Source organism: Tetrao urogallus (genome assembly GCF_951394365.1).
Source record: "Tetrao urogallus genome assembly, chromosome: 2".
NCBI lineage: Eukaryota > Metazoa > Chordata > Aves > Galliformes > Phasianidae > Tetrao > Tetrao urogallus.
In genome coordinates this window covers 104,984,867-105,002,273 of record NC_136814.1, presented here as the reverse complement: position 1 = coordinate 105,002,273, position 17,407 = coordinate 104,984,867, and the positions used below count along the sequence as shown (strand labels likewise).

The 17,407-nt window shown below is 42.3% G+C and overlaps 1 protein-coding gene across 2 annotated transcripts in view; it reads right to left on the bottom strand.

Annotated features, from left to right (window-relative positions):
- Nucleotides 1–17,407, bottom strand: part of HMBOX1 (homeobox containing 1) — a gene marked incomplete at both ends in the record, with an annotated part of 108,583 nt that overhangs the window by 7,062 nt on the left and 84,114 nt on the right. For both annotated transcript variants that reach the window (XM_079550494.1, XM_079550493.1), the window contains one exon: nucleotides 742–824. In XM_079550494.1, the coding sequence (XP_079406620.1) occupies nucleotides 742–824 (83 nt within the window). The remainder of the gene's footprint in view (nucleotides 1–741; nucleotides 825–17,407) is intronic.

Here is a 17,407-nt window from a genome sequence, read left to right as displayed (position 1 = left end):
ACAAATTCTGAAAATGTCTGGCTCATAAACCAAGGCAACAGCATGTGTGTCCACTAATCTGGGCTTACTAATACTAAACTGAGCATTCATGCTCCTCTACCAAGTATAATTTCTCTGTGAAAAGGGAAAACGCAACTTGTTGATTCAAATACAAGCTCTCCCATTAACACTCAGATTCTAATGCAAGACTCCTGTCTAGAAGTTCCAAAAAAACCCTGGAAGGTGGGAAAGCTGTGGTTTCATTTTTCAACTTGATCTCCATCAAGCTTCAGTTTGTAAACCTAAGATTTGCCATCTGTGAAACAGAACCAAGTAAATCCCTTTTCATGGAGTGTAATGAAATTGCCAGATTGCTCCTAAGTGCTTACAGAAGGACTTTGAAATAAGTGACCCGACCTTAAAGAATGAAAGCCTTTCAGAGAATGTTTATTTTCTTAGCAATGCCATTTACAAAGCTGTATAAATGAAATACACACCTTGTATTTCATACCTCAACTGGTGAAAAATTAAGTTTCAGATACAGGTATTTTGGTTTGAAAACTGCATTGACTTTCATGTTCATCCCATTATTGGCAGCTCTGAAGAAGGCAGGGCAAAGAAGGCTTGAGAAGAAACCTACTGCTAGTTGAGAGGGCTGAATTATTAGTAATAGCCATAAAATTACATTTACTGAATTTAGCAGGAGATGCTGAAATCTAATTGTAATTGCCTTTGGAAAGGACATCGCGATCAGCTCCTCACCTGGCTTTTGTATAACTGCATTACAGGCGTTGGCAATTTCTTCTCTCTTTGCCTCGTCAGGATATTGATTCTCATTGAAGTAACTGCAAGAAGGGGAGAATAAGAAAGTTTTTTTTCAGAAACATTCTAACACAGCCTCACTGGAAGGTGTCAGCTGCCTGCTTATGCACACTCCTACAGAAGGGATACAGACACAGTACATTTTCTGTCAACCTGCATATGCATAAGGTAATAACAGCATGCACTCATATACACACTAACTCTTTGAAAAGTTCCCAAAAGCTTCAGGTAACTGAGAATATTATCTCAGCATTTGCAGCGTCACCTTGGCATTCAGAATATCACAGCAGGAGATGCAGCAAAACAGGCAACCTTATGAATATCAGAGTCATTGCTGTCAAGTGAAACACATTCTTATAAGACATCGTAGGCCATGACTCTGCTTCTTTAATTACCAGTCACCTTCTTCCCCTGCATGCCCCTGAGGCAATGCCCTACAAGAGGTGTTCAGTATTCATTTTGGTCGTTGGGTTAGTATATACACCCATACATATATTGCACACAAACACTCTGGGTTTAGATTGGCTGCATTATTGGCACAATAAAAGAGTAAGATGTCTAGAGTCAGGCTGTTATTTTTAAATCACAATTAAAAGTTTAAATCTAGCCCAAGACAAGATACTCTGAGTACAGCACATTTTAACAATATTTTCCTAAATAATTATAATTTTATTGTGCTTTGTATGCAGTAAACATCCTATAAAAGTTAAACTGTTTTTTTCTTTTACTCCGTTCAAGCGCTTTAAAAATTTTAATGAACTGATTTACATTCTAGAGATCTTATCAGATCTGCATTAAAAACAACAAAAGGAGTCCTGTTTACTTCAATGGACTCCGATAAGCAAGCCATAAGCAGGGACTACTACGTTTTTCTGTAGATTGTCCATAATGTAGAATCTTAAGAATTCTTTGATCAGCTTTGATCAGCAGCAGGTTCAGATGTTGGACAGCTGCTCTAAATTTGAAAAGAATACATTTTCCTTTAATTGTAGATCATTTACTAGTGGGAGAGCTAGGCCTTCGAAGGCACTTATTATTTTCCATGGTTGTTTTTCTGCTTTGGTGGATTGGCCCCAGCACAGTTGCTCTCAATGGAAACATGCACTCTGTTCCATACAGCAATTTTTCCTCCCAATCTTTTTTGAATAAGTGGTGCTAACACAGATCTCACTCTTTCACTCCCAGCTTAAATCAATCCACTGCAAATACAAATTTTGGACATTCAGTTTGAATTCCATGTGCTATTACTACATCCCATTGTTCTCAGTCCTATTTGCAGTCACAGCTACACAAATGCAGTCCTATTTCTACATTGCTGTTCATTGACTGAAATAAATTACATCAGCGCAGCTAGTTGCACTATTAATGTACTGCCACTTGATTTGGTAGCTTAGGAAGCAAAGAAAGACACAGAAACAACTCCATCCTCACTAAAAGAAGGGCAGACTGTCTATAATGCTGATTTGGACATTGGAGGTAATCATTTATATAAGAACATCTGCTTCTTCCCCAGAACTTTCAGAGTTACCTCTATGAAGCAGTTCCTGAAACTGACCTGAACCCCCACCAAAAAACAGGCGAGATTTTGCCATTAGATCTGAAGAAGAGGACAACTGGTTACCCTTACTTTACTGCAAGCATCGTGCACAGCGCATTTCCAGCTCTGGCACTGTCAGCACCCTGGACCAAAGACTTTGCATGGCATTTTTAAAAGTATATTCTTTTATCTTGCAGATATATCATCCCTTCTGTCACTGTATCCTTTAAAGTGCTGTATACCTATGTAAATTCCTCTTCAAAGGTGTGGTGTGCTGCACAAAACATTTCTAGAGAAGGGAAAGCTGGAAAACAGAGTGGAAAATGTTTTTTCTAGTAGTTAGCCCAACTGACTCAGGACTATGTCTCACCAAACCCACCTACAAAACAAAGATCTCTGTTCAGAGCCAAGAACTATTTCCTCTTTCAAGTGCTACCTGATAAAGAAAAGTCAAGACTATTATTTACGTGACTGTACCATGTGCACTGAAGTCCTAGTCAGGAAACCAAATCATAGTTATGCATACAAAAATTAACAGCAAATTCTACTACTCCGAACAGCTATTTCATAGACTCCCTTCGCTGAACATTACTTCCTTTGTTTCTAGATGCTTGTCAGAACTCAAGAACAAACTCCACGGAAGAAATATCATGGAATTTGAAAAACTGATGAATCTATGTGATGTTGTAGTCAAAGCAGGTGAAGCTCTAGTATTATCACCACCATGGATCTAGCTAAACAAATCAAAGGATCTTATCTTTAAATACCTGGCCTCGTGGCCAGTGCCACCACCAGAACTTCGGGTTTTTTTTTGACAATCAAATGGCCAGGTTTGTGAGCTCCAGATGGAATTCACCTTTCTCAGAGGGGGAGAAGGGTCCTTGGGGAAAAGCTAGCAGCGCTGATTGGGAGGGCTTTAAGGTCTGAAAAGGGATGAGTGGGTTAGTGAGCCTTCCCATGATATAGTGTGTGATGGCTAGCTAGAGGGACAGGGTGCTAACAAGGGCCTTGAAGGACCTGCTGCCTTGAGAGGTGCTGGCAACACTGCAGCACATACAAAATCCTATGATGATGAGGCAGTGACTGCTGGGGCAATAGGAGACAGCAACGAGGAAAAATCAAGAGAAACACTTAAAGGAACTAAGGAGTTATCCTTTAAATAGGTGACAAGACCAGCTGCCCAGCTGCTACATCAATGTACACAGCTTTGGAAACAAACAGGAGGAGCTGAAAGCTACTGTGCTACTAGAAAAACAACAATATAGCTGCCACCACTGAAACCTGGCGGGGTGATTCCCATGACTGGAGTGTGGCTATTGACAACTACAAGATGTTCAGAAGGGACAGATGAGGAAGAAGGGGAGGGGGTGTTGCTATGTACATCAGGAGAGAAACAGAATGTGAAGAGGTGCCCCTAAAGAACAATCATGAGCAAGTTAAAAGCCTATGGGCAACAGCAAGAGACCACAGCAACAAAGGGAGCCTTTTGATCGGTGCCTACTAAGGCCACCCAATGAAGCAGAGCCTGTTGATGAGGCCTTCTACCTCTAACTACAGGAGGCATCACGACTGCAAGTGCTCATCCTGCCAGGGGATTTCAACCACCCAGACATCTGCTGGAAAAGTAGCAAGCTGTAGTCAAACCAGCATGTCAACCATGCTCCTGACAGGCACTGAGGATAACTTGCTGAGCCAAGTAATTAAAGGCCCACCAAGTGGGCTGCAGTACTGCACCTGTTGCTCACCAATGCAAAGGAACTGATTGGTGACAGCAGGATAGGAGGATGTCTGGGCTGTAGTGACCATGCTACGGTTGAGTTCATGTTCCAGAGGGATATGAGAAAGGCAAAGAGTAAAATCAGGATGCTAAATTTTAGGCAAGCTAATTTCCAGCTCTTCAGGGAGTTAGTTAACAAAACACCCTGGGAAACTGTCCTCATGGGTAAGGATGCAAAGCACGCCAGGCAGATCTTTAAGAAAGCTTTACGGAATCACAGAATCACAGAATGGCCTGGGCTGGAAGGGACCTCAAGGATCATGAAGCTCCAACCCCCCTCCACATGCAGGGCCACCAACCTCCCCATTTCATAGCAGCCCAGGCTGCCCAGGGCCCCATCCAACCTGGCTTTGAACACCTCCAGGGATGGACGGGGCATCCACAACCTCTCTGGGCAGCTGTTCCAGCACCTCACCACTCTCATGGTAAAGAACTTCCCCCTGACATCCAACCTCAATCTTCCCTCCCTCTTAAAACCATTTCCCCTAGTCCTGCTGTTATCTACCCTTTCAAAGAGTTGACTACCCTCCTGTTTGTAGGCTCCCTTTAGGTACTGAAAGTCTGCAATGAGGTCACCCCACAGCCTTCGTTTCTCCAGGCTGAAGAAGCCCAGCTCCCTCAGCCTGTCTTTGTAGAGGAGGTGCTCCAGCCTTTCCTCAGTGTGCAAGAGCTCTCCATCCCCAGGTGTAGCAAGTCAGGAAAAGAAGGCAAGTGATCAGCGTGGCTGAACTGGAACCTGCTGGTCAAATTGAAGAGCAAGAAAAAAATACACAGCCAGTGGAAACAGGGACAAGTATTGTGGGAAGAGTATAAGAAAGCCAGGATGCGTAGGGATGGGGTCAGGAGAGCCACAGACCAACTTGAACTGAACTTGTAAAGGGATGCCAAGAAGAACAAGAAAGGCTTCTACAGGTACCTCAACCAGGAAAGGGAAGTCCAGGAGGGTGTACCCATCCTAGTGAGTGACACAGGTTAGCTGGTAAAAACAGACAAGGAGAAGGCTGAGGTAGTTAACTTTTTTGACTCGGTTTTCTCAGATAACTGCTCATTGCACAGTCCTCAAACGTTTGGTTTGGTAGGAGGGGACTGGGGAAGCAACGTCCCTCCCACTGTAAGTGAAGATCAGGTTTGTGATCACCTGAGAAACTTGAACATCCACAAGTCTATGGGTCCCAATGAGATGCATCAAAGAGTCCTGAGGGAATTGGCTGATGTAGTTGCCAAACCACTTTCCATGATATTTGACAAGTCGTGGTAATCAGGTGAAGTCCCTGGTGAGTGGAAAAAAGGTAACATCACAGAGAGTCCAGAGTGGTGGTCAATGGCTCGGTGTCTGGATGGAGATCAGTGATGAGTGGTGCCCCCCGGGGTCAGTGCTGGGGCTGATACTCCTTATTACCTTCGTGAATGACTATGACAGTGGGGTCAAGTGCATCCTCAGCAAGTTTGCTGATGACACCATGCTGTGGGGTGCAGCCAACAGACCAATGGGATGGGATGCCATCCAGTAGGACCTAGACAAGCTGAGCAGTGGGCCCAGGTGAACTCCATGAGGTTCAATAAATCCAAGCGTAAGGTTCTGCACCTGGGTCACGGCAACTCCCACTGTCAGTACAAGCAGGGGGATGTAAGGATAGAGCACAGCCATGACAGGTTGAACAGTGGAGCCAGGTGAACCTCATGAGGATCAACAAACCCAAATGCAAAGTCTTGTACCTGGGTCAAGGCAACCCTCACTACCAATACAAGCTAGGGGATGAAAGGATTGAGTGCAGCCCTGCACTCAAGGGATGGTGAGAGCTGAAAGAGTTGGGGCTGTGCAGCCTGGAGAAGAGAAAGCTGGGGGGAGACCTGAGAGTGGCCTTTCAGTACCTAAAGGGGAGAGACAGAAAAGAAGGGGACGGACTCTTTAGCAGGGTCTGCATTGATAGAACAAAAAGAAATGGTTTAGGTTGGAAGTAACAAAAGGTCTTTTAGAGTGAGAATGATGAGGAAATGGAACAGGTTGCCCAGAGATGTGGTTCATGCTCCGTCCCTAGAGACTTTCAAGGCAAGGCTGAACCAGACCCTGGGCACTCTTATCTAGCTGAGGTGCCCCTGTTCACTGCAGGGGAGTTGGACTAGATGGCCTTCAGACATCCTTTCCAAATCCAAGGATTCTATGATTTATGTTTTATAGCTCACAAATTTGTGTTGCTACACAACACCTAACTTTATTGAAGAAATGAGAAAAGGTGTAAAATTCAATAAATGGTATATATTTGAACTGCTCAGCCTTAATTTGATACAAGAAACAGACACTGATTAATTAAGACAAGACAACGCAAGAGCCACTGGTCCCCCTTCTCTTGGTAGGGAGATAAATGCTAAGCTATTAGCAGGTCACTCAGTGCTTTTGTTGGCACAAATAATAAAAAGGTCACGTTATTATTATCAATAACAAAACTTATGTCATGACTACAGTGTGCTGTGCTAATGGGAAATCTTGATGTGCGGGGTAGCTCAGAAATGATGAACGAAACACTTCTTACAGCAGTTTTCTTTGATGTGTTCCACTCATTTTTGTGATTTAGAAGAATTTTCCACTGAAACAGTAATGCATACCTACACACACTTTAAGACTGAATAAACTGAAAGTGTCTCTACCTTACTGAATCAAAACATATTTTTCCACTATAGTGAAAACGCTTTCTTTAAAAATCCAGCAATGTAAATATCTGAAAGCTTCTACAACAAAGCTGATCCCCACTTGAAAGTCTGAAATGATATTCATCCTGATCCAATGGTTTATGAAATAAAGACAAAAAAATTGAGAAGTTTTTGGGCAGCTCTTCTGGTAATCAAGACACTTCCATGAAGACCAGAAAGCTAAGTGGGAAGCAGAAGGGAGCTGGAAAAGAACTACCTTTCTTTTCTTCCACCTGCAGGCTTATTCCTCTTCCACTTTTGTGACACACCTCCTCCTTCCCTCATGAATTCAAGCTGCCTATGAACTTGTCCAACTTCCTAAAATTGCACTTTCTTCTCTGTTTCTCCCCCCCCAAAAAAATTCTATATGGTTCTGTTTCTTCTCAGTCAGGCATATCCAGGTTTATCCCAGGGAAAGAACTTAGATGTCTGAATTTCTCTTCCCATTCTAAAAGTCCACGAAAACTACAGATGAAAAATAAGCAGCAGTATGAACTTCAAAGAAAAAAAGAAAAATATCAGGCACAAGTAAATCCTGTAAAGGCACACTGCTTTCTAGACAAAGGGCAGCTGTCAGCTGAATACCTTCAATGAAGAAACCAAATGATCTCTTTTGTAGAAAATGACAGTGGAGGATTAAAATGAAAAGTGGCCAAATAATTTACATGAGATGAGAATCCACATGATGGTAAAGAATGTAGATATCCTTGAAGCAGTTTCATTTCAATAACATTGAAGCCTAGAAAAATTGCAGATTCAGAGAAACCTTCTTTCTTTCAGGGATAATGTGCTTAGGACAATGACAGAGAGAGAATCTATCTCAGCCCTGGGTTCTGTAATGGAAGTTAATGCAATTCCTCCTCTCTTTACCAAGGTGCCCCTATCCAAATTCCTGCAATAGTTGCCAATCTTTTTTCTCAGCTGTACGGCTCTTGTTATCCAGGCTTAGATATCAGATGCATTAAGCAATGCCTCAGTAGTGCTCCTGATAATCCGCAGTGGAAGTTCTGCTGCTCTGTATCAGCTCTGCCTCTGCCAGGGAGCTGTTTGAAACAATCCAAGGCACAGAGCAGCAGGATGGCCCCATTCAGGGTGTTTTCATAGGGCTGGATGTTAGATTTAAGGAGATAAAATCTAGCACTGCTTAAAGAGCCCAACGCTGGGGAAGGGCTGAGTTTCCCACATGACATAATGGTTAAAGAGATGCTCAAATATGTTGCAGGGTAACAATTAACTGTGGGTCAGCTGCTGGAGAATTAACCATGCTTTAGGTGAGGTAATTCAGGTATGCACGTATACATGAGAGCAGTCTTACTGAAAGAAGGATAATTTACCTTGCAATTAGCAGGAGGCAAGAACACACAGATGGATATTTATTGAAAAACGGCTGACAGCCTGCATGTTCTCTCCCTCACTTAACTTTGTGTTTGCACCTCTGGGTTCCCACTTCTATTAATCAGGAAGCAGCTTGAGAGCAAAGCATCCCAGCACTCCTGCTGGGGCTCTGGCTCTTCCACTGAAGACCATTTTCTCCAGACCCAGGCTGCAGTCCTGCTTAAGACTGAAAGGGATGGGTCTTAACCCTCTCCTTCATTCCCTTTTTGCACGAGCGCTTTCTGCCTGACTGGTCTGGCTTTCCACCTATGCCAGGAGCAGTGTTTGCACAGCCAAGGCATGCAGGGAGGAGATGGCAGAAACATACAGCTGGAAACAGTTCCATCAGAGGCAGCTCACACATATCCTCTTAAGCTAAGATGCTAAAAGCAAAGTCTGAGTGCTAAGGTTGTGGACTCGCCAAGGAACGTACAGGAAAAAATAGAACTGACCATTTTCCACAGCTCCCATCTGACCCCTGTTGATGAACAGAAGATCTTCCTGCCACCAGGGACTGAGCTGGCTGCCAAACACCCTGATGTCTCAAAATACACGAGAGTGCAAGCTGCTCTTTTGCCTCCGATAAGACTGCCTGTAATTTCAGCTCCCTATCCAGTTTCCCTTCAAACAGTACCTCTGCTTCCCACTGACAGGTTACATAAAACACTCGAATATAGTTACCTGCTTTATCTCTCATTAGTATATTTATCAACACAGTATCACCCAGTGGCAAGAGGTCACTGTTTCAGTCTTTGTGGCTTTTAACAGAACTATCATTCAGGCTGTCAAATCAATGGAAATATTCCTGAAGTTAGTCTGTCATCTGTGCCTGAGATCTTATCTCTGCGTGGCATGAAGCAGGCTGTCAAAGAAGTGACATTCAAAGCATAATCTCATTGGAAATTGTAATTACTAGTTCATTTCCCAGTAAATACTGGCCAAGAATATCAGTAGAGCCATTTTAGGAGGATCAACAGACAACACTATCCATTTTATCTACTGCTACTTCTACAGATCATACAATAATGGCATGTGTGTCAACCAAACAGTGAATCCCACAGTACAGACAGCAAAAAAAAAGCTCAAAGATTTTGTTTCTCAAGATAAATACCCTCTCTGGTGGAGAGGAGAATGCACTAAAGTCACTAACTTCTCCTTCCTCAAGAAACACAGAACGTTCTCAGCAGTTCAGATGCTACAGGAAACATCTGCTGAGCCACTTCTGTGCTCGAGATCAGCCAAGGACAAGAACTGCTCTTGGGATGCAAGTGAACTTGAGTCTAAGCACTCCTTCATCTCAACTGGGCTTTCTAGCCAAGCAAAAGATAATCCCAAGGCTTCCTTTAAGAAGAGATGAGTTTAAGTCACAGACTGTAGGAGAGGTTTTATTCTTGTGCTTCTTTTCATAGAAGGTGCAAATCGGGAGGAAAGATCTCAACAGGATTTGGCTACTTGCAGCACCAGACATGTAAATTCTGATTGTTATTTCACATCTGTTTGTGTACCTGTACTGATCTGGTTGTGCAGTTTACGTTAAAAAATTCAAATACATGGTATGGCTCTGTCTTATTTGTACAAATCAGTGGCTAAAGACAAGGAATCATTTTACTGCTGTTTCTTAGTAGGAATCTACTCTGCAGTAGAGATTAAAACATCAAAAATACACCTTGCATTGGAGTGTGTAGGACAGTATGACCTTCAAAGCTACTATAACATCAAGAAGCTCCTAATTTTTTAAAAGTCATTTTCTTGATATTTTGACAGCAGTTTCAAGCACCAATACAATCCTATCAAGCTATTGAAATTATCCTAAAAATTCTTTAAAAACAGAATTAATTGATAATAGCTCCTAAAGACTCATACATGCAGAAGATAATCTATGCCTCCTAATCTATAGCACCCTACTGCTGAGATAATTAACAATTAAAATAAGAATAGTTAAGACATCGGAGGTAGCGATTTACTCTTCCTTGTAATTGGATTTGGTGATAAGAATATATTTGAAATCACAAAACAGCTGTCTTATGAGTAGAAAGATTTCCAATTTTTAGCAGTTTGAAACACATAGGTAGCTTCTGCTTAAGGCATCTTGAAGACACTGACAGCACACAGTGGCTGAAATTGTACAACCATCCTTAAGCTTAATGGTGTCCCAGAACTCCTAAATCTAATATAGCTGAATTGTTCACAAAATAAAAATGGCAAAACTGGTGGAAATTTGTTTTTAAAAGCAGTCACTAATGCATCAAGACATGATAAAGTGAGAATTATTCTGCAATATTTTACCAGCCAGTTGGTATGAGCATATAGAACCTTCAAAGCTCTTCCTAACAAGACACCTAAGCATGAAAAATAGCATGAGCCTTGCTCTGCTTCATTTACTTGCAGCCTGTAAATGGAGACCTACACACTACGAGGATATTCATGTGTGTTTAATCCTTTGGACTTAACCCCAGGATAAACAAGACTTTTGTGAAGACATCTGCAAAGCAAACGTTTCATCTACAGTTTTGAACTTTGTACAGGGGAAGAGTTATGGAGCTGCACCCTCTGCATTAGCCAGCTCTGGCAAAGTAAGCTAAGTCAGCTCACGGATGTAACACCACCAAGGAGTGAGGAGGCTCTGCAGAAATCATCCCCAGCTCTTCAGTAAGTGCTGCTCAGTAAACCCAACTCCGTAGAGAGATGTACCATAATCAACACCGGGGTTATTAGGGACACTATTCACCAAACAACAGAGGATTCCAAGGTTTTATTTGGCAACACAAACAAGCAGAAAAGCATATTAACTGAACTGCACATTGCTCAACCCCAAACTTTGCTTTATCCTCTTTCATAAAACGCTTAACTCAGTTAGAATCTGAGTTTGCTGCTCACCTGAAGTATTTCCACAACTACTGTCCTTCCTTATCTCAAAATTCTGCTCGACTACAAAGTTCAGCACAGGGTCACAAAAATAAATGTATATATGTACATATATAATATATATGTACAGAATGCCAAGTGTAAGCAGCAAGGTCCCCCAAGCTTTTACTAATTAAATCTCCCAAAGGTTACCTTTTGCAGAATTTTATAGTCCTTGTGGCTATGAAGCTTTTAAGTCTCCCTTTGTTTTGTAAGAGAGAAAAATGCCAGCCATGACACTTGTGATAAAGTTCAAGATGAGCTGACAACTTCCTGCACACCATTAAATCACTATCTTCATCCTCCCCCAGTGATCCACAAGTTTTTATTCACAATTTCCAGTACTGGACCTGACTCAGCTTAGCTTAGGAGGGCACAGACAGCCATCCCTGCTACTGCATTTTCAGGAAATAAGAATTGATTAAATTAATTAAAGGATCCTACAGAATCCAGAAGACTAGGTAAGGTCAATTCTTGCAAGGCATCCAGTGCATTAAGTCAAGAGGCTCAGGATCAAAGCTTCTGATTTTGGATTCATTACATGTACTTTTTTCTAATGGCTGGTACCTTTAAGATCTGGACCAGAACTCCTACTGCATTAAGTATTACACAGACACAAGGCAGAAAAAAGAATTTGATTATCAGATATCAATGTAAGAATTTTAGGCTAGGAGGCTTAAGAGATAGGCCAAAAAAAAAAAACCACCAACCTACAAAGCAGTGAAATGAAGCTTCTGACTCCTATATTTGTGCTCCATATCACGAGCTGTGATTTCTGCCATATGCTTCCTCTTAAATAACATTGCTACTTCAGTCCAGGAAAGCCATGCTCCTTGGGGACAGTCTCATCTTCTTCTCTTAGGAGGTATGACTAAAACATTACTGGTACTAATACTCTAAAAGCAATTGAAGAGTTCTTGATTCTCTCTCTATGCCAAAGAAAATTAATCTTAGCACTTTTGGACTTCAGTAAACCATTCAATACAGTGACAAACAGGAAAATATTAATAATTTTAGAAAGGACACATTAGTACAATTATGAGATAGTTACCCTAAGAACTGGGCTGAAGATTGAAAATAATGGCCTGGAAGGAGATCATCAATGACCTTGGGTACAATCTTTGGAGTATCTTAAGAATGAAAACACTTAATGATCTTAACACAAAGTCTCAACAAGGTAATGAAATCTGCTGATGAGAAAGTCAGAAGTCATGCCAATGCAGGGAACTGGGGTATCATAAAAAGTAACAGACAAACCTAAGGGCAAGAAATAGAAATGCAGGAGTGCAGTATGCAAGGTCATATACTTCGGGAACAACAGCAGCTTCTTCTATACACAGAAGTATCATCAGCTGGAAAAGAAAGATCACTGGCTGTTAAGCCACACTATTAAAATAGCTGAACAAGACCACACCTGAATGATGTACAGCCTTGGTCTTCCTAGAATTTAAAACTGAACAGCTAAGAGAGCACTCAGGGTAACAGAGAAATTGAAAGCTTATCTTGCAAGAGGAACAGATTGTTTTACCTGAACAAACCTCAAAGCTGAGATGAGGTTATGGTTTACCACCATGATGGTGGTCAACAGTGAAGAAAAGAGGTGGAGGACAGGATCTACTCAGTTAAACAACGATACTGCTTGAGGAAGGACAGGTACATGCTGGTCACAAACAATCCCAGGAACACAGATTTCTACCTGCTAGAGCAATAAGAGCCTGCTGGACAAAGTCTCCCAATAGGCTTTTGTGCCCTGCCTGCAGTATAGAGAATTTAATCAGTTTCTTAAGAGGATGTAATAAAGGTTGACTGAAACAAGAAGCTGGGCATGAAACAGGAAGTCCCAGTCCAACGCTCCTGGGATTTAAAGAATATCAAGGAGCATTCAGAAACTGGAAGAGCGCTGGCTTACGTACATAATAAACAACAAATTGAATGAGTTTTGTACTTATGTATCTTATTTTCTCATTCTTTTTTGTTTATGAGGAAATCATACCAAAAAAGCTCTTCGGAATAGTTCCACCCCTTCTATTTTGTTCACCAAGTTCCTTACAAACAGCACAGAATTCAAGACATTAAAACTTATGCGTGCTCCAAAGGAAAATCAAGTAAAAAAAGTCAATTGTGCAATCCTGGTCTACAAAAATGAAAGGATAAAAAAGAACCTAGGATGTGGCAGTGTATTTTGTGGTTAAAGCCCATATGGTTTTCTGATAAAGCATTCTTTTTAGTCTGTTTAAAACACTCCACAGGCTAACCAAGATCCCATAAATACATGATGTAACATATTTTAAGAGTTTTGCTTAGGAATTTTGCTCCCTCATTTCTCCTTGTAATTGCTCTGTTTATTACTTGTACAAAGACCTCACATCTGTTACTAGATTGCACAGAATTTCCTTTCACTGAGGTAGGTTTGGACCTTGTTCAGAGACTTGCTGCAGTGAGAGTCATCACAAACACTCTGCATACTTCTTGAAACAATAAACGTGCACATCCAACAGTGTGCTGAGCTGGACAGTGCTCAGATGCACACCCTGTGCTGCAAGCTGGCTGCATCAAAATAACAAGTGACAAAGTGCCAACCTGAGTGCTAATTCCTTCCTCATTCTTTCCAGAGCGCTCAAGATGTTAATTCTGTAATTCACTTAAGTGGGTTTACTCCATGGATAAGATTACATACAAGTCAGGTAAATCTCACCCACTGATGGCTATCTCTTTCAGGTGAGCTTGGACCTGGAACGACCCTCCTCAGCAGGTCAGGGTTTGCCTAGTTCATTCTCAGGAATTTAAGTAAGCTGAAAAAAAAGCCAAAGGCGATGATCACAGCTTTATGATCACTTTTATTTGTTAATGCAATAGCAAGCATCTCTCTGGGCACTATCTGCTGAACTCCCCAGAAGTTTGCTGCCAAAGAGCTGAACACAGTCCCCAGCATTGTCTCATTTGATAGGACAAGGGGGAATGGTTTTAAACTGAGACAGGGGAGGTTGAGGTTGGATATGAGGAGGAAGTTTTTCCCCCAGAGGGTGGTGAGGCACTGGAACAGGTTGCCCAAGGAGGCTGTGGATGCCCCATCCCTGCAGGCATTCAAGGCCAGGCTGGATGTGGCCCTGGGCAGCCTTGGAGACCCTGCACATAGCAGGGGGTTGAGCAATGTGGTCCTTTTCAACCCAGGCCATTCTATGATTCTATGAAGCTCTCTCAGTATAGGCAGAGACAATGGAGCACAGCTGTTACATCCTTGTATCTGAGCACATCCAAAGATATATCACCTTCACATAGGTTACAATAGGATCAGGCTGTTTTGACAGCTTACACTGAGTAGTCATTACAAAATACCTACATAAAATGTAAGCTGAATATACCACGGTCCAGTTCAGACAGATTCTGTAACAAGTATGTCATGACTTTCTCTGCCTACTGAAATTAATGAGGAAAATACAATGGTGTAGTTAATATAAGCTTTTTCTTACTATGTGATCCTCTGTATTTAAAACAGAATAATCATAGAAAGAAGAATGCCAAGAATTCCAGTAAGTATAATGCTGGTATAGAAGAAAGCCATAGAGAGATTACCTACAGCACTGGACTTCACGGTAAGCAGCACCTAGAGATTTCAACATGACTGCAGACAGCCCGCTGTGCAGGTTCCACATGAACAAAATGCAAGCTTTGGCTCAAAGAAGTTGTGATCTAAAAAGACTGGCATTAACAGTTGCGTTAAACAATGTTCTGAAAAGTAAATGATTTATTTTAGATACCAATAATGCAGATCACTGCTGAGAAATTCAGACATACCTAAACACTCCCTCCCTCACAACTGAAGTTCATTAGATATCTTTGCAAAAATCAGAGTAATGCACACAGAAAGGAATATATTCAAACTACTCATGTGCACCAACTGGTTCTAAATTAGTTGTAATCATTCAGGAAAAACATACATCATTGTGGGCTACTCAATGAAAACATACTTGCAATCAATACACAAGTCATCAGCAAAACCAGATGTTAGGCTGGGATTAGGGAACAACACAAATCTGATTCTTCTGTCTGTATAAACTTAGGATCACAAAATCTTACAATGGCTTGGGTTGAAAGAGGCCTGAAAGCCCACCCAGTCCAAGCCCTGCTATGGGCCAAGGCACCTGCCAGCAGCACAGACTGCCCAAAGCCCCATCCAGCCAGGCTCTGAGCACTGCCAGGAATAAACCATCCACATCTTCTCTGGGCAGCCTGTGCCAGGGCCTCATCACTCTCAAAGTGAACTTATGCCTTATATCTAATCTATCCTTTTATCTCTTGTCTAGTCAGTGCATGCCCTTGTAAGTACTTCACCATCTTTCCTGTAGGCCTTTTTAAGGTACTGGAAGGCTGCTAGAAGGTCTCCCCAGCACTTTCTCCAAGCTGAACGCCAGCCCTCAGCTGCCTCCATAGGAGAGGTATTCCAGCCCTCTAAGCATACCTGTGGCCTCCTTGGGACCCACTCCAACAGATGCATGGCTTTCCTGTGCTGAGTGCCCCGGGCTGAAGCAGTACTGCATGTTGGATCTCACGAGGGCAGAGCAGAGGGAGTCAATCACCACCCTGACCTGCTGGTCATACTGCTCTGGATGCAGCCCAGGATATGGTTGGCTTTCTGAAGCACAGACACACAACATTGACTCTTGCTGAGCTTCTCATTCCACACATCCCCCAATTCTTGCTCAGGGCTGCTCTCAATCCCTTCTCCACTCACTCTTATTTGTGCTTGGGATTGCCCTGACCCAGCTGCAGAACCTTGCATCGCCTCTGTTTAACTGCACGAGGTTTGTGCAAGCCCACGCTTCCAATCTCTCCAGGTCCTTCTGGATAGCAGATCCTTTCCTTCCAACGCACCAACTGCACCACTCAGCACTCAATCTCACTACCTATGTCACCATCAAAGATGTGGAATAGCACTGGTCCCAGTACTGAACTCTGCAGAAGACCACTCATCACTGGTCTTCACTTGGACACACTGCAACGCTGACCACAACTCTCTGAGCGTGACCAGTCAAACCATACACCCACCAAGTAGTCTGTCCATCAAATACATGTCTCCTCAATTAAGAGACAGGGATGTTGCTCAAAACAGTGTCAAATGCTTTGCACAAGCCCAGGCAGATGCTGACAGTTGCTCTTCCTTTATAAACCAAACCTGTAACCCCATTACAGTAGACCACCAAATTTTTCAGGCATGATTTGCCCTTAGTGAAGCCATTCTGGCTATCACCAACCACCTCTCTGTTTATCCTATGCCTTAGTGTAGTTTCCAGGAAGATCTGCTCAGTGATGCTGCTAGGCAGAGGTGAGACTGACTGGTCTGTAGTTCCCTGGGTCTTTCTTTATTCCCTTTTTAAAAACAGAGGTTGTGTTTCCATTTTCCAATCAGTGGTAACATCACTCTGGAAAAATGGTAATCAGTGCTGCTCCAGTCCCTTCTCACCTAACCCAGATCACTAAAAATTAAAATGCAGAATCACAGAAGTTCAGAGTTGTTGAGGTTGGAAGGCACCTCTGGAGGTCATCTGATCTAATCTTGCTACTTAAGCAGTGCTACTGAGAGCAGGTTGCCCAGCAAAAACAAAAAAAGGTCTAAAGAGTGGTAATACACATTACTAGAGACAAATAAAGAGACTTCATTTGAGAACAGTTAAGAGAAAGAATGTTTAGCTCAGGGAGGAGGTAAGTAGTACACTGACAGTAGTGTATAAGATGAATGATCATGGGAAGATAAATGCCATGTTTTTATTCTTTCAGAGATACTTGGGCAAAAGGGATCCCCAACTTTTCAAACATGTTTTAGCATATAAAATTAAACTAGGTATAATTAGCTCTCCCAAGGTACCCCAAAGACCTTTGCAGGACTCAGAAGGAATTACATATTTATGTGAATAATAAGAATGCCCACAGCTGCAACAGCAGGATATTCTGAAAATCAGGATAAGGGAGTTTTTGTCTACAGCTATAAGATTTGTAGCCACATGTGAATTAGCCACTGACCAGAGAGGAAGGTAAGAGAGAATGATAAACACTGTCATCACCATCACTTGTGTTATTGCTGAGCCTCTAAGCTTCAGCTGAGACAGAATTCCACAGTGTTAGGTGCAGTGCAGGGACCTCTTGTGCCAGAGAGAAAAGATAGAGCTGGAAAAGCTGCACAAGGACAAGATGGCTGCTCTTTAATGAGCCTGACCTGGGCTGATATTAAACAGCCCATCATTCAGTGTTCGTCAAGCATTCTATCACATACTCATGTTTTCCCAGAAGGAATTCAGGTGGAACTGAGGTTGCCTGTACACCACCCCTCC